The following is a 24,228-nucleotide window of genomic DNA, read 5'->3' as shown; positions in this document are numbered from 1 at the left end:
GGCCAAAAAAAAGGGTGACAGATTCCCTTTAAGACAGCTGACTCCCTCTATCCCTGCTGGTGATTTTTTTCCTGTGCCGCATGAGGTCTGATGTCGCCTGCTCTTTCCCAGCATGTTCAGCTAAGTGGTTCATTTGCTATTCTGTTTGCATTTGATCTGGTTTTATCTCTGCTTTGTGCAGGTCAGCTAGCTCCGGCTGGGGCTGTGCTGAATCACCGCCCATATGTTACTGCATGTGCCAGTTTGTTTTGTCCCCTTTCATATTGGTCTCTTCTTGCTTTGCTTTCAGAATATACCAAAGTGCTGATATAGTGGGGGGCGAAGTCGTGTGACTTCAGTGTTTCTTGCATCAGACGTGTTGGACTTTTGCAGGGTTGTTTGCGTGATTGCAGACAGTGTCTTTCCTTTCCTGTCTAGTCAGTGTGGGCCCCATCGCTTGCTCAGTCTATTTTTCTGCCTGCGTTTGTGTTTCATCTTGTCTCACCGACAATATATGTTTGGGGGCTATCTATTCCTTTGGGGTCTGCTCCAGGGCAGATTAGATTTCCCCTTTCTTGCTTTAGGCTTAGTTAGCTCTCCGGCTGTGCCGAGGCGTCTAGGATCATAGTAGGAACGCTCCACGGCTACTGCTAGTTGTGTGGACAGGATCAGGGGTCTGCATCCGCTTAGTTACCAACCTCTCTGGTTTTCTGTGGCTTAGCCTGGGCCTGCTATCCTCCTCGGTGACCCATTCATAACAGAAATCTTTACATGATATCACTAAAAATGGGTGACAGATTCCCTTTAATTGTTTTGCGCTGACAATACTTCCCATTGAAGCAGACATTCGCAGAAACAGAGCAGCACTCACCAATCCTTTTTAACCCCTTCCTGACATGAGACGTACTATCCCGTCCATGGGACCCGGGCCCCTATGCCCATGGACGGGATAGTACGTCTACCGCGATCAGCGGTTCCCACGTGGTGAGCGCCGCTGATCGCGTCCGGGTGTCAGCTGATTATCACAGCTGACACCAGACACAATGTGTCAGGGGCGGTCACAGTGATCTGTGATGTGACAGATTAGCAATCTGTCACAGGACAGTGATGTCCCACCTGGGACTATTTAATAAAGTAAAAAAAAAAAAAAAAAAAAAAAAAAAAAAAAAAAAATAATATTCCCCCAAATAATGCCATTTTTTAGAAATAAAAAAAAAAAAGCAAAAGTACACATATTAGGTATCGCCGCGTCCATAACGACCCGCCCTATAAAACTGTCCCATTAGTTAACCCCTTTAGCGAACCCCTTAAAAAATAAAAATAAAAAACGAAGCAAAAAATAATGATTTATTATCATACCGCCAAACAAAGTGCAATAACGCGCGATCAAAAAGACGCATATAAATATCCATAGTACCGTTGAAAACGTCATCTTGTCCCGCAAAAAACGAGCCGCCACACAGCATCATCCGCAAAAAAATTGAAAAGTTATAGCTCGCAGAATAAAGCGATGCAAAAATAATTATTTTTTATATAAAACAGTTTTCATTGCATAAAACCGACAAAACATAAAAAAACAACCTAAATAAGGTATCGCTGTAACCGTACTGACCCGAAGAATAAAACCGCTTTATCAATTTTATCGCACGCGGAACGGTGTAAACGCACCCCCCAAAAGAAATTCATGAAACGCTGGCTTTTGTTCATTCTGCGTCCCAAAAATTGGAATAAAAAGCGATCAAAAAATGTCACGTGCCCGAAAATGGTACCAATAAAAAGGTCAACTCGTCCCGCAAAAAATAAGACCTCACATGACTCGGTGGGTCAAAATACGGAAAAATTAGAGCTCTCAATATGTGGTGATGCAAAAACTATTTTTACAATAAAAAGCGTCTTTTAGCGTGCGACAGCCGCCAAACAAAAACCGCCATAAATAGTAAATCAAACCCCCCGTTATCACCCCCTTAGTTAGGGAAAAATAATAAAATAAAAAAAATGTATTTATTTCCATTTTTCCATTAGGGTTAGGGTTAGAGCTAGGGTTAGGGCTAGTGTTAGGGTTAGGGCTGAGATTAGGGTTAGGGGTGAGTTGGGGTTCGGGTTGGAGTTAGAATTGGGGGTTTCCACTGTTTGGGCACATCAGGGGCTCTCCAAACGCAACATGGCATCTGATCTCAATTCCAGCCAATTCTGAGTTGAAAAAGTCAAATGGTGCTCCTTCCCTTCCAAGCACTGACATGCGCACAAACAGTGTTTTACCCCCACATGAAGGGTATCAGCCTACTCAGGTTAAATTGCAAAACAATTTTTGGGGTTCAATTTCTCCTGTTACCCTTGGGAAAATAAAAAAATTGGCGACTAATTGATCATGTTTGTGGAAAAAATAAGATTTTTTTATTTTCATGCCCTGGCATTATAAACTTCTGTGAAGCCTTTGGGGGTTCAAAGTGCTCACCTCACATCTAGATAAGTTCCTTAGGGGGTCTAGTTTTCAATATGGGGTCATTTGTGGGGGGTTTCCACTGTTTAGGTACATTAGGGGCTCTCCAAAGGCAACATGACACCCGCAGACCATTCCATCAAAGTCTGCATTCCAAAACGTCACTACTTCCCTTCCGAGCCCCGTCGTGTGCCCATACAGTAGTTTTCGCCCACATATGGGGTGTCAGCATACTCAGGACAAATTGGACAACAACTTTTGGGGTCCAATTTCTCCTGGTACCCTTGGGAAAATAAAAAATGGTGACTAAAAGATCATGTTTGTGGAAAAAATACGAATTTTTTATTTTCACGCCCGGGCGTTATAAACTTCTGTGAAGCACTGGGGGGTTCAAAGTGCTCACCACACATCTAGATAAGTTCCTTGGGGGGTCTAGTTTACAAAATGGTGTCATTTGTGGGGGGTTTCTACTGTTTAGGTACATCAGGGGTTTTCCAATCGCGACATGGTGTCCGATCTCAATTCCAGCCAAAAACGTCAAATGGCGCTGCTTCCCTTCCGAGCTCTGCCATGCGCCCAAATAGTGGTTTACCCCCACATGTGGGGTATCAGCGTACTCAGGACAAATTGCACAATAACTTTTAGGGTCCTGTTACCCATGGGAAAATAAAAATTGGGGTGAAATGATCATTTTTGTGGAAAAAATATGATTTTTTAATTGTACCGCTGTACATTATAAACTTCTGTAAAGCCCTTGTGGGTTCAAAGTTCTCACCACATATCTAGATAAGTTCCTTGGGGGGGTCTAGTTTCCAAAATGGGGTCACTTGTAGGGGGTTTCCACTGTTTAGGTACATCAGGGACTCTCCAAACGTGACATGGCGTCCGATCTGAATTCCAGCCAATTTTGCATTGAAAAAGTCAAACGGCGTTCCTTCCATTCTGAGCTCTGCCATGCGCCGAAACAGTCGTTCCCCCCACATATCAGGTATCAGCGTACTCGGGACAAATTGCACAATAACTTTTGCAGTCCAATTTCTCCTGTTACCCTTGGTAAAATAAAAAAAAATTGAACCTGAAGTATTTTTTTTGTGAAAAAAAGTTAGATGTTCATTTTTTTTAAATATCAAAAAAATTCCTGTGACGCACCTAAAGGGTTAATAAACTTCTTGAATGTGGTTTTGAGCACCTTAAGGGGTGCAGTTTTTAGAATGGTGTCACTTTTGGGTATTTTCTATCATATAGACCCCTCAAAGTGACCTCAAATGTGATGTGGTCCTAAAAATAAAATGGTGTTGTAAACATGAAAAATCGCTGGTCAACTTTTAACCCTTATAACTTCCTAACAAAAAAAAAATTTTGGTTCCAAAATTGTGCTGATGTAAAGTAAACATGTGGGAAATGTTACTTATCAAGTTTTTTGTGTGCTGTATCTCTGTGATTTAAGGGCATAAAAATTCAAAGTTGGAAAATTGCGAAATTTTCACCAAATTTCCGTTTTTCTCACAAATAAACGCAAGTTATATGAATGAAATTTTACCACCAACATGAAGTACAATATGTCACGAGAAAACAATGTCAGAATCACCGGGATCCATGGAAGCGTTCCAGAGTTATGACCTCATAACGGTACAGTGGTCAGAATTGTAAAAATTGGCCCGGTCATGAACGTGCAAACCACCCTTGGGGGTGAAGGGGTTAAAATGGAAAGTCCTTTATTTTTCAATGCATCAGGACATCCATAAGGGTATGCAGGAGAATGCAGGGTGCAGGAGAGATTGTGGATTACGGAAGGTTTCCACCAGTCTAGCGCTTCTATGTGTCCAAGTGTGTCAAGGAGTGGGAGTGCCTTCCTTATTAGATATATGACAAATCCACACCCCCATCACAACTTTAGAAAACTTTCATAGTGTTCATTACAAAAAACGTTTCAGCAATACATTTAAAATGACAACCAGTTTATTAAAAAACCTTTATAAAAACATTAATAGGTCAATCCTATCCTTTTATCCCAATGGACCCTGTGCTGAACCTTTCATTATCCATTTAGCCTCTCTTAACATTTTATTGTGAGCTACACCTTGAGGAGTGTAGTTAACCCTTTCCAAACTGGCCAAGCGCAATACAATAGGGTTCGATTCATAGGATTCTTCAATATGTTGAATCAGTTTTGGGGAGCCTTTTCCGGTGCTAATAGATTTATAGTGCTCTATTAGCACTGGAAGTGTCTCCTCAAATTGAGCCCAGTTTCTCTAAGATGTTCCTGACTCCTTGCAGCTGTGCTGCGCAATGTTCCTCTGATTACTCCAGTGTCAGGAAATCGTCCAGGTATGGGACAGAGTATCCTGAACTCGAAGATACGTTGTCATCTCAGCTATGACTTTAATGACGACTCTCGGGAGCCATAGATAGGCCGAAAAGCTGGACTTTGAATTGGAAGTGTTTTATTTCCTCCTGTATAAATAAGGCGATTCTCACAAATTTTTGATGGCTGGGATGTATCAAGATATGGTAGTATACATCCTTTAAGTCTATGACGACCATGTAGCAGTTCTGAAACAGAAGTTTTATAGCTGTGTTTATCAATTCCACCTTGAAGGAATGATACTTTTTAAAATCTGAACAGATTCCCATCGATAAAAAACCCTGTATATTCAGGAGGGGGGGGAATCTTCATCCATTTTCTTCTGCGAATACTTCGCCCAATGCCCGTTTCCTGACCAGGTACAGAACTTCTGACCCAATGGCTAGTTGTTCCTCTGCTGACCTCCTGGGGGTTGTCAGCATGAAGGTCTGCCAGAGAACATGACAAAATTGTAACTTTAGGCCTATCTTTGTTATTTCTAGTATCCAGCTGCTGGAAGAGATGTTTTCCCAGACCTGGATGAAAAGGTGGATTAGTGTCGTTTGGAAGATTTTTTTCCCCCACCTCCGAGGAGGGCCCTCCGAACATAAACCCTGGATTTTAAATGCTTTTACCCTGCAACCAGGATGTCCAACTTGCCTGATGTCATCCATCTCTTGACACTGGATATACCATTGGCCTCCTGATGAACTTACACCATGGAAGGGAAATGCGTTGAGGCATTTTTCAAATCCCAGATAAGACTTTGCTTTATTATATGGTGCTATTATGGGCATAGTGCAATATGTGTTTGTTTTGTTTTTCTCTCTTGGGAAACCTCCACGTGGGCAAACAAAATTTAAAGGGCATTATTACGGCTTTGATTCCTGCCAATAAGCGTTTGGTCCTGTCTTTAATTATCAATATCAACTTAGAGGTCTATTCACTGTACATGGTGATTTATTTAACACTTTGTGGTGTGACACTGTGCATGTGGAGTTGTACCAGATGTGATTTGTTACATATAAAAATATGCTTGCTGTATGCCACAAAATGCTGTGTATTGAATTTTACTATTTTTTGTTAGATACTCATGGTTTACACAAAGCATTAAGCACTTTTCCGTCATTTAAGCACACCAGCTAGTTGATTGTGAGACTTGGGGCTCATTTACCATTTCTATCACTAATAAGTTTAGGCCATTTTCACCCCCCCTCCCCTTTCTCCTCCTACTATCCCCACTATATATTTGGTTATGGAGAGTTAGAAGGGTTAGAGGGGAAGCAGACGTTGAGCGGGGGCGCCACTTTACGTATTTATCTAGGGTGCCATCTCCACGGCAAGGTAGGGACATGTGATCAGGGTTAGTGGGTGAGCTAGCATAGGTTCATCCCCCTCCCCCACCTATCTATTCCTTAAAAAGAATTGTCTGGGTATCCGGTGGTAATTTCAGTTTTGTATTTTTATGGTTGGGAGTTCTGGGCTCCTAAGGAGGTAACTTTGTTGTCTGGTTGTTGCCACTGAACAGACCATTTTTATAGGGACAAACCTTCCTTGGGTTCACCAATTTATTAAATATCCACACCCTCCTCTTCCTTTCTAGTCACCGCAGCACACCTTTTTGAACACTGTTTTGCATGTTCTTTGTGTTCTAGTGTTAAGCTAGGGATTTATAGTTGGAATCCAGGAAAAGCAGAAGGTGAGCGGGGGCGCCATATTGCGTTCAAGTTAGGGTGCCAACCTCCGCCGTAAGGAAGGGTGGGTAGAGGGTTCAACAGGGCCAACTAGGGTATTTTTGTATCTCCACCACCAATTTTTCATTGCTGGACCTGGTGGTTGCAAGCATTGAATAAAATTTGACCATGTATATTTTAATGGTTGAAATAAAATTTAGTTTAAAGGTATTAGTTTTCATGTTAGACTCCTGCTTTTATCCTCCCATCTCCTCTCTCCTGGGAGCTGTCCTCTAATTTTCTTCTCCAAAAAACCCCCCTCTTAAGATCTAGCCTGAAAAAACAATGGGAAGACCATTCTTTTTATCCCAGTATTCTCTAGTATATCATCTAAATTTTTTACCAAACAAAGTTGACCATCACAAAGGATAGAACATAGTCCATTTTAAGACTGAAAATCCCCTGGGCAGTCCTTGAGCTATAAGGGTCAAATAGCCCCGTTTGAGAATCCAGCAGATCTTGCCTCTAGCCTCACTGAATCTGCCGATCATCCGCTAAAAAGGCTGCAGCTCCTTCATCAATGGCAGGTTAACTAAAATTTTAACCCTTTAAGTTTTCTTCCAGCTGCTGCTACTAAATCATTAATGAACGATCAGTGCAGGAATTGCTTGTTTCAAAACGCCTGCGGCAGCTTCCCACATGTACCATAAGTACCCTTCTGCCTTCTTATCCAGAGGGTTCCTCAAGACTCAAAGGGCAGAGCAGAGTTGAGGACTTTGCCACTGCTACATTTATTTTGGGGCTTTTTCCACTCCTTGTTAACCCCTTAAGCCCCAAGGGAGGTTTGCACGTTCATGACCGGGCCAATTTTTACAATTCTGACTACTGTCCCTTTATGAGGTTATTAATAACTCTAAAACGCTTAAATGGATCCCGGTGATTCTGACACTGTTTTCTCGTGACATATTGTACTTCATGTTAGTGGTAAAATTTCATTCAAATAACTTGCGTTTATTTGTGAAAAAAAACGGAAATTTGGCGAAAATTTCGCAATTTTCCAACTTTGAATTTTTATGCCCTTAAATCACAGAGATACGGCACACAAAAAACTGGATAACTAACATTTCCCACATGTTTACTTTACATCAGCACAATTTTGGAACCAAAATTTTTTTTTGTTAGGAAGTTATAAGGGTCAAAAATTGACCAGCGATTTCTCATTTTTGCAACACCATTTTATTTTTACGGACCACATCACATTTGAAGCCACTTTGTGGGGTCTATATAATAGAAAATACCAAAAAGTGACACCATTCTAAAAACTGCACCCCTCAAGGTGCACAAAACCACATTCAAGAAGTTTATTAACCCTTTAGGTGCGTCACAGGAATTTTTTGAATATTTAAAAAAAAAAAAAAAAATATGAACATTTAACTTTTTTTCACAAAAAAAAAATTTAGGTTCAATTTTTTTTATTTTACCAAGGGTAACAGGAGAAATTGGACTGGAAAAGTTATTGTGCAATTTGTTCTGAGTATGCCGATACCTGATATGTTGGGGGAACCACTGTTTCGGCGCATGGCTGAGCTCAGAAGGGAAGGAGCGCCGTTTGACTTTTTCAATGCAAAATTGGCTGGAATTCAGATCAGACGCCATGTCACGTTTGGAGAGCCCCTGATGTACCTAAACAGTGGAAACCCCCACAAGTGACACCATTTTGGAAACTAGACCCCCCAAGGAACTTATCTAGATATGTGGTGAGAACTTTGAACCCACAAGGGCTTCACAGAAGCTTATAACGTACAGCGGTACAATAAAAACAAATTTTTTCCACAAAAATGATCTTTTCACCCCCAATTTTTATTTTCCCAAGGGTAACAGGACACCAGGGCTGTGGAGTCGGTAAGCCAAACCTGCGACTCTGACTCCTCAATTTCCCTTACACCGACTCCCACATATATTGCTTATATTTAAGTGAAAAATTTATTGTAGTACAATGTGAACCTCAGACATTTAATCATTTTTATGATCCAATAATCAAGATGTTTAGATAGAACAGAATAGATATTGGTGTACTATCCGGTTTTCATTCTTTTTGGTACAGATATGATATGGATAGACAGATATGGATAAATGGATAGATAAAGCAGATTAGAAATCTGCTCTTGCTATTGAAAACATTATCTATGAGCTCAAAAACCTTTCAGGTGATGCAGTTTTTTAAAAAGATGATCAGCTTTTGTAGGTGAAAAACGTATCCTCAAAAAACACAGGAAAAACGCTGTGTGTGAATGTAGCCTTAGATCAGGAATAGAACAGCCATTTATAGGACATTTCATAACTTTCCCAAATTCCTATGAAAAAATATTCAGCACATCCTGCATTGAATTACTGTACCCAATTTATTATGTATTTTAGGAGTCGGTCCATTTTATACCGACTCCAACTCCGACTCCACCAAAATGAGCACCGACTCCGACTCCACGACTCCGACTCCACAGCCCTGCAGGACACTAAAAGTTATTGTGCAATTTGTCCTGAGTACGCTGATACCCCATATGTGGGGGTAGACCACTATTTGGGCGCATGGCAGAGCTCGGAAGGGAAGCAGCGCCATTTGACGTTTTTGGCTGGAATTGAGATCGGACACCATGTCGCGATTGGAAAACCCCTGATGTACCAAAACAGTGGAAACCCCCCCACAAATGACACCATTTTGGAAACTAGACCCCCCCCCCCCCCCCCCCCAAGGAACTTATCTAGATGTGTGGTGAGCACTTTGACCCCTTCAGTGCTTCACAGAAGTTTATAACGTCCGGGCGTGAAAATAAAAAAAATCGTATTTTTTCCACGAACATGATCTTTTAGTCACCAATTTTTTTATTTTCCCAAGGGTACCTGGAGAAATTCGACCCCAAAGATGTTGTCCAATTTGTCCTGAGTACGCTGATACCTCATATGTGGGAGAAAACTACTGTATGGGCACACGTAGGGTCTCGGAAGGGAAGTAGTGACTTTTTGGAATGCAGACTTTGATGGAATGGTCTGCGGGTGTCATGTTGCTTTTGGAGAGCCCCTGATGTACCTAAACAGTGGAAACTCCCCTCAAGTGACCATTTTGGAAACTAGACCCCCTAAGGAACTTCTCTAGTTGTGTGGTGAGCACTTTGACACTTTCACAGAAGTTTATAACGCCCGGGCGTGAAAATAAAAAGAATTTTTTTTTCCACAAAAATGATATTTTTGCCCCCAGTTTTTTATTTTTTTTTTTAAGGGTAACAGGAGAAATTGGACCCCAAAAGTTGTTTTGCAATTTGTCCTGAGTAAGCTGATACCCCATATGTGGGGGTAAAACACTGTTTGGGCGCATGGCAGAGCTTGGAAGGGAAGGACCACCATTTGACTCTTTTTCAACTCAGAATTGGCTGTAATTGAGATCAGACGCCATGTTGTATTTGGAGAGCACCTGATGTGCCCAAACAGTGGAAACCCCCAAATCTAACTCCAACCCTAACCCCAACAAACCCCTAACCCTAATCTCAGCCCTAACCCTACCCTAATGGGAAAATGGAAATAAATACATTCTTTTAATTTTATTATTTTTCCCTAACTAAGGGGGTGATAACGGGGGGTTTGATTTTCTATTTATGGCGGGTTTTTATGTTTGGCAGCTGTCACACGCTAAGACGCTTTTTATTGTAAAAATAGTTTTTGCATCACCACATATTGAGAGCTATAATTTTTCCGCATTTTGACCCACCGAGTCATGCGAGGTCTTATTTTTTGCGGGACGAGTTGACTTTTTTATTGGTATCATTTTCGGGCACGTGACATTTTTTGATTGCTTTTTATTCTGATTTTTGGGATGCAGAATGAACAAAAACCAGCTTTTCATGAATTTCTTTTGGGGGGGGGGGTGCGTTTACACCGTTACGCATGCGATAAAATTGATAAAGCGGCTTTATTCTTTGGGTCAGTACGGTTACAGCGATACCTCATTTAGGTAGTTTTTTTAGGTTTTGTCGGTTTTATGCAATGAAAACTATTTTATATAAAAAAATAATTATTTTTGCATCGCTTTATTCTGCGAGCTGTAACTTTTTTATTTTTTCGCTGATGATGCCGTATGGCGGCTCGTTTTTTGCGGGACAAGATGACGTTTTCAGCGGTACCCATGGATATTTATATGCGTCTTTTTGATCGCGCGTTATTGCACTTTTTGTTCGGCGGTATGATAAATCATTTTTTGCTTCGTTTTTTATTTTTAATTTTTAAGGGGTTCGCTAAATGGGTTAACTAATGGGATAGTTTTATAGGGCAGGTCGTTACGGACGCGGAGATACCAAATATGTGTACTTTTATTATTGGGGGAATATTTTATTTTTTTCTAATTTATTTGGCGATTTTTTTTCAAATTATTTTAACTTTACTTTATTACATTGTCCCAGGTGGGACATCACTGTCCTGTGACAGATCGCTGATCTGTCACATCACAGATCACTGTGACAGATCAGCGATCTGTCACAGGCAGTGCAGCAGGCTTCTTCGTGCCTGCGCTTTGCAGGCACTGAGGAAGCCGGCTCCCTGCAGGCCCCCGAAGGTCCCCGTCACCATCTTGGATTTGGGGGCCTGCAGGGAAGGAGCCCCCCGCAGCAGCGCTGCACATTGCGCTGCCGTGGGGGGCTCAGGAAAGCACGGAGGGAGCCCCCTCCCTGCCGATGCTTCCCTTTAACCCCCGGTACACCACGATCGTGTTTGATCGCGGTGTGCAAGGGGTTAACGTGTCGGGGGCGGTCCGTGACCGCCCCTGACACATTGTGCCGGGTGTCAGCTGTGATAATCAGCTGACACCCGGCCGCGATCAGCGGCGCTCACCACGTGGGCGCTGCTGATCGCTATGACGTACTATCCCGTCCCTGGGAATTAAGTCCCAGGGCACATGGACGGGATAGTACGTCATATGGGATTAAGGGGTTAATAAGCATACGCATCTTGCTATTAACTGGAAAGGTACATTACATCTTCTAGGAATTTAATAATTGTTCTCCTTTAAGGCCCATAGTTGTTCTAACAGCTTTAATTTGTCAATACACTCTATGGCAGTCGTTCCCAAACTCCAATCCTCGCGGACCCCAACAGGTCATGTTTTCAGGATTTCCATAGTGTTACACATGTAAGAGAATTTCTGATGCCTTGATGATACTTCCATCACCTGTGAAATACTAAGGAAATCCTGAAAACATGATATGTTGGGGGCCGTGAGGACTGGAGTTTGGGAAACACTGCTGTATGGGAAAACATGGCCTTTCCCCCATATCACCATTAGAAAAAAAAAGAGGGACGATCCATACTCATTCTCCCTTGGATACCGTGGAATTATCAGACTCGGCGGAAAGTTCTCTAGATCACTTCTTCCATTTCGTCATTAGAGATTTAAAGGAACCTTCAACCTCCGCCCTGATGACCGACTTAATATAAAAGGTGAAGTCAGGAGTTTCCGCAAATTGTTTTCGGTACGCAGGTTGAACAGTTTTTTTTCTTTTCACCCGATAGCTGGTTTTTACACAGCGCACACGATTTCTTTTAACCACTGGCTTTTTTAGGCCTTTACTAGTGACAAAACAAGAAAAGGGGATCCCATTAAAATGGATAAAATGCAAATTAGATCAACCAACACCCGCTGTCACTTCAAGGGTAACCGATTTGGAGGCTGGTTCGGGATGCACGATTGATTCTCTCTGGAATTTGAGTCCAGAGTCACTCTGCTCCTCTGGCTGGGTCTGCTGCCGCTTCAGCCACATGAGCTACTGGCCCCACTGTGTCCACGCAGTTGATGCTGCTTATCCTCCATGATAATCAGGAAGGAGAGTCGGAGCACAAGCGCTCTGTGATCAGACCTCATTTTGAATGAGGAAAAAGTACGGCATCTATTTCCTAAACACACCTCCTCCAAAAGCATTTTACTTCCAGTCACATGCCCCGCTGCGCGTGAGACGTCAAGGCATTATTTCCCTGCACGCCGCTCTGACGTCACCGGGCGCTCCATCTCACAGCACGCCTCACCAAGACCGAGACGGCGCAGCAGCTGGAGACATGCAAGGCATCAGTCACCACCGCTCACGCCCGCACAAGTCCCCAGTGGACAAGCGGAAGGCACTTTCAGCACCTGAAGCCAGCATTACAGGCTCAAAGCAGTTCTTCCAGACAACGGGATAGGTCTGGGAAAGTAATTCTTCCACAGCCATGTCTTCAGGATCAGGTCCCCATCAAGGACAGGAAACCAACTGATGCGGGGGGAGAGGTAGCACCTTTTTATTTCAGTAGGCTTCCTGTCCTGGCCACATTCCCACTCCAATTGATCCCTGGGAAGGTGGGCATCCGCTGCATTCACAGGGATGCTAAAGACTATTCGGTGGCCAGAATGGTAATTGAGATGGCCTGAGGTCGACGTGGTCCAGGGTTTATTGCACCTAATTATCATACGCCGGGACTTTGTGTTTTTGGGCCTTGTGGGAGAGGAGTGGACTTATTGTACCTGGTTACTAAGATCAGGGAGGAGAGTGGAACAATTGTTGGTGCCAGGACCCAATAGACAAAGGGTTTTGGACATGGCCCATTCACATGTCTAGGTAGGCCATCTGGTGGTGGAGAAAACTCAAGGGTCATGCAGAGGCGCTATTGGCCCGGATGTCACCGAGAAGTCCTAAGATATTACAAGTTATGTCCCACCTGCCAGTTAACCGCTACCACCTCTCACTTCCAAAATCCTCAAGTGCCGCTTCCCATCAAGGCAATTAAAAAGAGGGACCCAGTTGATACCCCTTGTTGGTTGGACAAGCCAGACAGGGACATTGAGGATGTCACAGTGGCAGATAAATTCAACTGCCCAGAACCAACAGAGCCAAGAACGGCTTCAGCTACACCGGGACCTGTTTTCGGAGTTACCAGGATGTACGCAGGTTGAACATGAAATCCTGTCGGAATCACATGAACAGGTGAACAAAAAGCCGTAAAGAATCCTTGAAGCCCGCTGCAAGGCGATTTAGAAGGAGGTGAGGAAAATGGTGCTTCTGGGCGTCGTCAAGGAGTCAAAGAGCGGCGGGACCAGCTCCACTGTCCTTGTGCGGAAGCCTGGTGGAGAGTGGCGTTTCTGCAACAACCATAGGAAACTAAATGTGGTGTCTAAATGTGATGCTTACCTGATAGAGAAGCTAATTTCAGACAGATACACCACCACTCTGGACCTGATGAGAGGTTACTGGCAAACCCTTTTCTCTCAAAGTGCAAAAAGGAGATTTTTGTGTACTCACCGTATAATCTCTTTCTCTTAGCCTCTAATTGGGGGACACAGAACCATGGGTGTTATGCTGCTGTCCACTAGGAGGCGACACTATGCATAATCTGAAAGAGATTAACTATGGCTCCTCCTCTGCAGTATACACCCCTGGACGGCGTCAGCCTTCTCCATTTTTGTCCAAAAGCATAAGGAGGAACGTAACAGAAACATAACCATGTCTGTAAGAAGGCAACTATGTACAAGCTCAAAGAACAATATGAGAACTCAACCGTAAACAACGGCCTGTAAGGGCAACAGGGTGGGAGGCTAAGAGATATTTTACGGCGAGTACACAAAAATCTCCTTTACTCTGTCACCTCATAGGGTGACACAGAACCATGGAACGTCCCAAAGCAGTCTCTGGGTGGGAAGCAATGGACGAATATTGTGCTAGCAGGTCCCTAAACTTGGGGCACTGCCGCCTGCAGAACCCATCTACCCAGGCTTGCATCCGCTGAGGACTGGGTATGAACACTGTAGTGTTTCGTAAACGTGTGTAGGCTAGTCCAAGTGGCCGCCTTACACACTTGTTGTGCCGAAGCCTGGTGCCGAATGGACCAGGAGGCCCCTACTGCCCGCGTAGAGTGTGCCGTGATACCGGCCGGAAGAGAAGAATTGTTAAGGCGGTAAGCCTCTTGTATGGTGGACTTGATCCACCTGGCAAGGGTAGCTTTGGAAGTCGGCAGACCCTTTCGAACGCCTTCCGGAAGAAGGAAAAGGGAATCAGACTTCCGGAAGGGTGCAGTCCTAGACACGTATATACGCAATGCCCTGACGAGGTCAAGCGTATGCAAAGCCTTCTCCACTCTATGAATCGGAAGCGGGCAAAGGGATGGAAATGAAATTTCCTCATTGAGCTGGAAGTTGGACACAACCTTCGGAAGGAAGGATGGGACTGTACGGAGAACCACCTTATCCTGGTGAAACGCTAGGAAGGGCCGTCTGCAGGAGAGTGCTGACAATTCAGACACCCTGCGAAGCAAGGCGATTGCCACCAGAAAAACCACTTTCTGTGATAGAATGCGGAGTGGGACTTCCTTAAGGGGTTCGAAAGGTGGTGCCTGCAATGCTGTCAGGACCAAGTTGAGGTCCCACGTTTCTAGTGGACGTCTGTAGGGGGGGGGGGGGGGGGGGGAACGAATCGGGAAACCCCCTGGAGAAAGATCCTTACTTGCGGCTTGTTAGCGATGCGCCTCTGAAAGAGCACTGAGAGCGCTGACACCTGGCTCTTAAGCGAGCCTAGGGATAGCCTGGCGTCCAGACCTGATTGAAAAAACCCAAGTACCTTTGGGAGGGAATAAGGGAGTGGGACCTGTCCGCGAGATTCGCAGCAGATAAAAAAAAAAAAAAAAAAAGCTCTCCAGGTACGGTAATAAATCTTGGCGGAGGCTGGCTTCCTTGCCCTGATCATGGTCGTAATGATATCCGGTGAGAGCCCTGCCTGGGTTAGAACCCAGGTTTCAAGGGCCACGCCGTCAAATTAAGAGCCCCTGAGTTCTGATGGTAGAACGGACCTTGTGACAGAAGATCGTGACGGTCAGGGAGACGCCAGGGGGCGTCTGCTGTAAGTTGCACAATGTCAGCGTACCCTGTACGTCTGGGCCAGTCCGGCGCGATGAGGATGGTTGGAACTCCCTCTTGTTTGATCTTCCTCACTACTCTGGAGATCAGGGGGAGGGGTGAAAAAATGTACAGAAGCTGGAACTGGGTTCAGTCCTGAACCAGGGCATCCGCTCCTAGCGACCGCGGGTCGCCTGTCCTGGCCATGAAATTGGAGACCTTGGCATTGAGATGGGATGCCATTAGGTCCATGTCCGGGGTCCCCCAGCGATGGCAGATCTGGTGAAAAATTTCGGGATGGAGAGACCACTCCCCCGAGTCCATTCCTTGTCTGCTGAGGAAGTCGGCTTCCCAGTTGACCACACCCGGAATGTGGACCGCCGAGGAGTACCGACCTCGTGTCTTCCGCCCAGTGGAGGATATGTGCCACTTCTCTCATCGCTTGGGTACTGCGGGTCCCGCCTTGGTGATACACATATGCCACCGCCGTGGCATTGTCCAACTGTATCCTGATATGAGAGGCTGCCAGCAAGTAATGAAAGGCTCTCAGTGCCAGGAAGATGGCCTGAATTTCCAGGATATTGATGGGCAAGGTCGCTTCCACTGGTGAATACTTGCCTTGTGCCCTGTGATGTAGGTGCACCGCACCCCAACCTGTCAGGCTTGCATCGGTGGTCAGGACCTTCCATTGACCTGAGAGAAAGGATTTTCCCCTTGCAAGCGAAGTTGGCTTGAGCCACCAGTGTAGGGACCTCCTGGTCGACGATGTCAGCCGGAACTCCCTGTCGAGGGAGAAGGGATTCCTGTCACAAGACTTGAGGATGGCTAGTTGAAGAGGCCCGAGGCGAAACTGGGCAAATGGTATCGCCTCCATCGCTGCTGCCATCCTGCCAAGGACTCTCATGGCAAACCGGAAAGATCGGGGAGGATTTTGGAGGAGTATGCGAACTCCCAGACGGAGAGCCAGTGCCTTGTCCCTGGGAAGGAGCACCAGACCCCTGGAGGTGTCGAATAGCATCCCTAAGAAGGTCAGGGACTGACTCGGGGTAGTCGATGACTTTTGTAAGTTGACTAACTAGCCCAGTCGACTCAGAGTGTCGATTGTGATTGAGACGCTGACTTCGCAGTCCTTGAAGGAGGAAGCCTTGATGAGAAGGTCGTCCAGTTATGGGACGACTACAATGCCTCTGGAGTGCAGAACGTCCATGGTGGCTGCCATGATTTTGGTAAACGTCCTGGGAGCCGTGGCTAGTCCGAACGGGAGAGCCACGACCTGGTAGTGGTCCTGGTTGATCGCGAACCTGAGAAATCTTTGATGGGCGGAAGCAATTGGTATATGCAGGTATGCGTCTTGTATATCTATGGAGGCGAGATATTCTCCCTGCTCCATAAACGCAATGATGGCCCGAAGGGACTCCATGCGAAAATGACGGACCCGTACATATTTGTTGAGTTGTTTTAGGTCTAGTATGGGCCGGACGCTGCCTCCTTTCTTGGGGACTACGAATAGATTGGAGTAGAACCCTCGGAAGCGTTCGGTCGTGGGAGCCGGTACTACAACTCCTGCTTGAAGGAGAGAGGAGACCGCCTGGTGAAAGGCACGAGCCTTGTCTGGCGGTTTTGGTGGAACAGAGAGGAAGAACCGGTTCTGTGGACTGGAAGTGAACTCTATCTTGTATCCGGAAGACACTATTTCCCTGACCCACCTGTCTTCTGTAATAGGCAGCCAGACTTGCTGAAAGAGTAGAAGTCGTCCGCCTACTGGTGGGGTGTCTTCCGGAGTTCGTGAGTCATGATGAAGCGAAATTCTGAGGTTTTCCTCCTTTGGGCTTCACCTGGCCTGCTTTCGACTGTCAGATCCTGTCCGGCCTCTGCGCCGCCCATGGTTTGTCCCTGCGTGGACAGCGGTTACGATTTTGTGCTGGGCGCGAGACTGACCAGCCCGAAGAATTCCGAAAGGATCGGAATCATGTTTGGTTACGCTGTTTAAACGTGCGTTTAGGTTTGGGTTGAGGGAGAGAGGTACTCTTACCCCCAGTGGCGTTGGATTTCATTGTGTCCAACTTTTCACCGAAAAGCCGTCCACTGCAGTACGGGAGATGCGTGAGGGATTTCTTTGAGGCCGCATCCGCTTTCCATTCCCGCAGCCAGAGGATACGCCGAATTGTGATGGCGTTTGCTGCTATCCCCGCTACACCTCTTGTGGAGTCAAGGGCTGCATGAAGCATGTAATCTGCTACTACTGCTATTTGAACCACATGGTCCGACAGCTCAGGATTTCAAGTTTGAAGGCCATCTTGCAATGTTTTGGCCCAAGCCAGAATGGCCGTGGCAGCCCAAACTGAAGCGAACTCGGGGGCCAGGGAGGCCCCTGCTTCTTCGAACACTGAGCAAGCCATGCGTTCTACCTGTCGGTCTGCTGCGTCCCTGAGGGTTGAGCTATCTGGCAGTGAGAGGACGGGTCTGTGCTGCTAGTCTAGAGACTGGGGGGTCCACTTCGGGTGGATCTGTCCACTGTTTGGTGTCCTGTTGTGGGAAGGGGTACCTAGCTTCTAAATATTTACGATTGGTGAATTTTTTTTATCAGGCTGTGCAAACTGCTTGGTAAAGATTGTTTGAAATTACGGGTGGTTAGTGAAAACCTTAGGTGGTTTCAGAACACCTTCAAAGCAAATCTTGTGATCTGGGACTTCCGGGGTTGGATCGGAAATGTCCAGCACCCGATGGATGGAAGAGATTATGTCCTCAACTAGCGCTGTGTTGCTAGGGGGACAAGGGACCAGAGACCTCTCTGTCTCATTGTCTGAGTCGCAGTCACAGATGCCTTCCGAATCCTGCGTATCGCTCAGGTGTTCCCTGGTGGGTGAGCTGGGGCGGAGGTCTTCTTGCAGAGATCTGCGTTGTCTGTCTCTGGTAGGGGACGGTCAAGGCGACCTGGGACCACGGTGTCTCTCCCTGGGAGGGGGATGACCGTGTGCTATGGGATGACGCAGAGGAACGCGACGTGTGGGTCCGCTTACGTCTGGGAGAGCTAGAAACGGCCTGTCCCTGGGTAGAGCTGTCCCTTTGCTGGGTAACACTCATAGGCGAGACATGACCCTGCAGAGCCTGGAGTAATGTGGAGGTCAGGTTATCTATGGACTGTGTCAGACTGCGACATCTGGGTAGCCCATTCCGGCGTGGTAGCGGCCACTGAAGCAATGATAGGGGCTTCCTGGGGCTCTGACCCAGTATTTTGGATACAATCCTTGCAGTGCGGGTACGTGCTGCCACTGGGGAGAGTGGCTTTGCAGGCTGTGCAGAAAGCATAAAAACAGTCCTGCCTGGTTCTTTTCCTTGAGCCTGGCATAGTGCACAGAGGCTGGCTAGCAGAGGACTGTACAGGGGTGACTACGCAGGGGAGCTATAGGAAAACCTTGTAGGTAATATGGATTCACAGCCGAGTAAAGAGAACCCGGCTGTGATCTTACCCCACCAGTGTGCCCCTAGGTCCAGCGCTGACAATTCACAGTCCTGTGCCCCCCGGAGACTGCTGGCGCTGCTGCTGTATGGGACTGCGTCCGCTGCAGCAAAGATGGCTGCCGAGGAGATGAGGGAGAAGAAGGGGGCGGAGAGCTGAGAAAGAGCACGCAGAGATGTGAAAAAACGCGCCCTTTCTGCCTCGATCCGCCCCTTCTATGACACTGTGGTCATATTTGTCATCCGGGGGCGGAGAGGAGGCGGGGACCTCAGCTAGGGCGAAGCCGCGGCCTAAATTAGATTTCTATGCCCAGGAAGGGTCCAGCCCGGCGCGGTAGTCCGGGGGGGGGGGGGGGGGTTTGCTGTTGTCTGATTTTTACTGGACCCCCCCCCGGATTGAAAGGCAGGCTAGCGGTGGGGCCACAACCTGAAGCGGGGCCCTGTGGTGGGTTCCCCTGTGGCGCTGTAGACTAATGCTGCCGCAGACACAGGGGCGCATAGAGCCCTGTGTCTGCATGTGCTATGCCTGCCTGCACTCCCCCAGGCCCCGACAGGAGCCCGCAGCTGGCTGGGGTCCCTGGATGCTGCGTAGGTTGCCATGGACAGACCTTACCTGCGGCGTCTCAACCTAATACCCCCAGAGGGGGATTAGGGAGGGTGCTGCTGTCACCGTCAGGGGGCTTCTTCCTCGCCTCGACCTCAACCCAAGACCAAAAGGAATTGTGGAAGGAGGGGGGTCTCAACTTCGAACCAGCACCCGCAGGACTGGGGAAGGAGCGACATGGGGAACCGCCATTTCAACTTCAACTGGGCACCCCATAATAGGGGGCCGAGGAAGGAGCCATGCCAGGAGTCTCACTGAGGAGACCCACTTTTCTTCATCTGTCATCCGAAGAAAAAAAACGGAAAAAAAAAAAAGAAAAATCCTTTAAGTGTGCCTCCTTGCGACACTAAGCAGAAACTGGAGAAGGCTGACGCCGTCCAGGGGTGTATACTGCAGAGGTGGAGCCATAGTTAATCTTTTTCAGATTATGCATAGTGTCGCCTCCTAGTGGACAGCAGCATAACACCCATGGTTCTGTGTCCCCCAATGAGGCGACAGAGTAAGGAGAATTGCTTCAAGTATACCAGAATTTTGTTTGGGCTTCTGGAGGGCCATGGAACAGATCTTAAGCACTCAAAAAAGAAAGTACATTGCTCCTTACTTCAACGATATTGTGATATTCAGCCTGGATTGGGGAAGTCAATCTGCAGAGGGTCCAGGCCATGCTGAGGAGGGGTGGGGTTACAATAAACTCAAAGAACTGTGCCATGGGTAAAGAGAAGGGAACAGACTTGGGATACTTGGGCTGCATCGTTGGAAAAGGTGAAATAAAGCAGGAAGTGAATAAGGGAGAGGCAATTCAAATTGTCCACAACCGGTCTCCAAGAAACAGGATCGAGCATTTCTAGGAATGGTGGGATACTATGGGCAGTTTATCCAGAATTCCACAATGATAGTCGCATCCTTGACCGACCGACCTTAAGGGCGCGAAGACGTCGATTGCCAAATGATCTCTTGACGCAGAGATGGCGTTCCAAGATTTGAAACTCAGGGCTACAGGACTTCAACTTTCATGTGGAACACAGGCATGGGAAGCTGCACAGTAAGGGTACTGTTACACATAGCGACGCTCCAGCGATCCAGACAACGATACTACCTGGTAAGGATTGCTGGTACGTCGCTACATGGTCGCTAGTAAGCTGTCAAACAGGCAGATCTACTCAACGACGCAGCAACGATACGGCGATCCGTATAACGACCTCGGCGGTCATTGGGACCTTGTCACACAGCAGCTATTCTGACGACTCAGACCTCGATAGGCGTGCTTCAGCGTTGCCTTTTCCATACCCCTCTGCTCCGATTGGTGGCCACTACTGCGCTATCACTACGCGGTTTGCTTCAGCGTCTGTCTGAGTCGCTAGTGCGCTATTTATTCGTGGATCCACAGTCACTGACACGGGGACACGCAATTGTTATAACTGTACATGTTAAATGTCATGATTGCATATAATTGATAGCTGACCTATAAAAGGAAACGCTACAAAGATCCTAATTTGAGACCACCAATCGGAGCTGAGGGGGCATTGAAAAGACAAAGCAAAATAACGCCTGCGTCTCCGAGTTCTGAGTCGCAAACGAGGTCGCTTGTCGTTGTTATGGTGTCAAACACAGCGATGCATGCTGGCCAGCAGGACACCAACGATCAAAAAATGGCCTAGGACATTTGAGCACGATCAGCGATATCGCAGCGGGGGACCAGTCACCGCTATGTGTCACACGTAGCGAGATCTCTGGCGAGGTCGCTGTTGCGTCAGAAAACCTGTGACGTTTCAGCGATTTCGTAAACGATCTCGCTATGTGTGAAGTACCCTTTACACAGATACCCTGTCTAGACGTCCCTGTTTGTTGACTAAAGGTGCCAAAACCCCCGGCTTTGGGCATAGAGGGCGGGGGGAGATCGGTGACAAAGTCACTGCCAAAGGAATAGAGGGGAGATATGTAGCACTAAGGTTGTTCGCTTGAGTAATATAAACCTAGGAGAGTGTTCCAGCACACTAAGTGCTGGGAGGTGTTAGCCGGCCTTGTTTAGTGCTGGGTTTACTGAACAGCTGTAGAGTGCAAAGTCCAGATGATAAATACCCAGCCTTCTAGAGCATTCAGAGTGGGTGGGCCTGGAGGTGCAAGCTCTGGAGCTGTGTTTACATGTTAAGGAAAGCTGAACCTTTTGCTGCTTGTTCCTGATACGGACGGATTCCCGTAGCAACAAGGCTTGTGCCATACGTTGTTTCTTTTCCTGTAAGGGTATGAAGGCTGGGTTTGTTTCTGCCAACGTTGCATTGGTTTAGGAGGTACTTTTAATAAACCAGTGGAAGATTAAGGTTATGTGCCCACGTTAGCGTTTTTAAACGCTCAGGAAACTGATCTCCTTCCCAGAAAACGCATGTTTTATTTCTGCGCGGTTTTTGCACTAAAGACGCGCGTTTGACGCTTTTTTTTTCCCGCGCGTTTTCTGGGAACATTGGAAAGGGCTAAAAACGCCCAGCAATGCGGAAATTAATGAGCATGCTGCGTTTTTATCCGCTAAGCGCTTCCTGAGCGTTTAAAAATGCATGCATTGGTACAAAGAGCCAAAAACGCATGCAATTTAATGTGAAGCTTCTTTTAAGCGTTTCTGCAGCATCTGATCCGGCACAAACGCTGTGGAAACGCTTAAAAAAACGCTACGTGGGCACACCGCCTAAGGCGGTGTGCCCACATTAGTGTTTCAAAACGCTCAAAAAAACGGACTCCTTCCCAGAAACCGCACGTTTTTTGCGCGATTTTTGCACATAAACCGCGTGTTTTGATGCGTTTCTCCGCGCGTTTTCTGGAAACAGCTAAAAACGCAGACCTATGCGGAAAATAATGAGCATGCTGCGTTTTTAGCCGCTAAGCGTTTTCTGAGCCGAAAAAACTGCATGCATTGGCACAAAAAGGCCAAAATGATTTAATTGAATTGGAAGCTTATTTTAAGCGTTTCTGAAGCATCTGATCCGGCACAAACGCTTCAAAAACGCTTAAAAAAAACGCAACGTGGGCACACAGCCTTACAGTGTTCTTGTGTCTACTTATGTGCAGCCAAGTGAGTCAGTCTAGCACAGTGGTAATAACTCTGGAACGCCTCAACGGATCCCAGTGATTTCGAGACATATTGTACGTCATATGTTGGTGGTAAATTTTGGTTGATACACTTTGTATAATTTTATGAAAACATTGAAATTTTCACACAAAAAAAATTGAAAATTTTGCAATTTTCAAACTTTACATTTTATGCCCTTAAGTCAGAAATATACCACACACAATAATTAAACATTTCCCACATGTGTACTTTACATTAGAACATAGTTCACCTGCGCATGCGCATTAATGCTTTTTGGCTTTGCCCGCATTTGGGCAAAGCAAACTGCGCACGCGTGTAATCTGGACAACAACAACGGATATTACCTTAAAGATTGAGTACAGCGGCAAAGGAGGGGTGGAGGGAAGGAGCCAAAACACCGCCCATTGGACCGGACACAACTCATTTACATACCGCGCCAAATTGAGGTGACAGATTCCCTGTAATCTCTTGAACCCTAAGCAATCCTGAGGGGTATGCAGATGGGGCTGTGTCCCCTTCATTATTTTATTTCCTGCACAAAGGTGGTCCTGGTACCTTAACTGTGCTAAAAGCAAAGAGCTGCATTCACTTGAATGTAGATGTGCTGCAGCAGGTAGACCCACACCAATTCTCAGAGGGAGAACATTATTCCAGGGATTGTTTGATGCTTCAGAGGTCAGACCCCTAGTGATTACTTTGCGCTGACAAATCCTAGTAATATGCCACACATTAATATGTGGTCGCCCCTTAACACTCCTTGGACCTACAATATGCTACGTTAGATTTAGTAGTGTTAAAATACATTTTATAAATCCTGATTTAGAAAGAAAAATACCTGATGCTTCCAACTCATCTTGACTGCAAGAGATATCATCTAAACATAGATCAATAAGAAGAACATGTCCAACATCTGTAACCACAGCTGCCACGCCAAAGAACCATCTTAGACTCTGGTGTAAATGCTGAGTACTTGCACTGGCTCCACCATCATTTACTAAGGGTTCAACAGCAGTTACCTGAAAGAAAAGAAAATGTATACAGGTCATTATAAGCGTTTCCCAAAATGATTTGAGCAAATTAAACAAGTTTTGAAGTGCGTACCGAGCTAGGGAGCACAACCGCTTTAACAACTTTTGAAATGCCAACATCATACAAGCAAAGAATACTTCCTTCTGCTTCAACCAGACCCACGAGAAGTCCTGTCTTCTTCTGCCATGAAAACTCTTTGACTGCGACAACAGTGGGAGGTCTTTCAGTCACTGTGCTAAAACAATATGCCGAAAGTCTTTCACCCGTAACAGAATTGGTAACTTCAAGCTGGGGTCCACATGCGAGCCAAGCTAGTCCAGCTCTCCCTTTACAGAAAAATAAATAAATAAATTAGACACATGCAATGCCAACCCTTAGTGTGCCTGAAACACTTCATATTTGTTAAAATGGGGGAAAAAAAAAAAACACAGATTAAAGATAGTTTTTACAAGAAATACTAGGCATATTCCCAAACAACAGAGATTTAACTGCATAGTAAAGGGGATAATTGTTAGATATGTGTAAGGCACAACTGTATTTCACAGTCCGTACATGACCTACAATGTCCAGACTGACTGACCCAAACTTACAGCTGAAGACATGAGGCTGTAAGAGAAGGTTGGGAAGCCTGCCATTAGGTCAGGCGTTGCAACCTGAAAACGGACCATGAGATAGGCCGTGTTCACACGAGCAATAGTCCTACTTTAACCCCCACCAATCATCAC

The 24,228-nt window shown here is 46.1% G+C and overlaps 1 protein-coding gene across 3 annotated transcripts in view; it reads right to left on the bottom strand.

Annotated features, from left to right (window-relative positions):
• Window positions 1-24,228, bottom strand: part of AHCTF1 (AT-hook containing transcription factor 1) — a 258,110-nt gene that overhangs the window by 229,781 nt on the left and 4,101 nt on the right. For all 3 annotated transcript variants that reach the window (XM_073545122.1, XM_073545119.1, XM_073545120.1), the window contains exons 3-4: window positions 23,576-23,829; window positions 23,310-23,490 (exon numbers count right to left, since the gene is read on the bottom strand). In XM_073545122.1, coding sequence (XP_073401223.1) covers window positions 23,310-23,490; window positions 23,576-23,829 — 435 coding nt within the window. The remainder of the gene's footprint in view (window positions 1-23,309; window positions 23,491-23,575; window positions 23,830-24,228) is intronic.

This window comes from Dendrobates tinctorius, unplaced genomic scaffold (assembly GCF_039654945.1).
Source record: "Dendrobates tinctorius isolate UK_male_01 unplaced genomic scaffold, ASM3965494v1 ptg000140l, whole genome shotgun sequence".
Lineage (NCBI taxonomy): Eukaryota > Metazoa > Chordata > Amphibia > Anura > Dendrobatidae > Dendrobates > Dendrobates tinctorius.
This window is presented reverse-complemented; position numbering and strand designations above follow the sequence as displayed.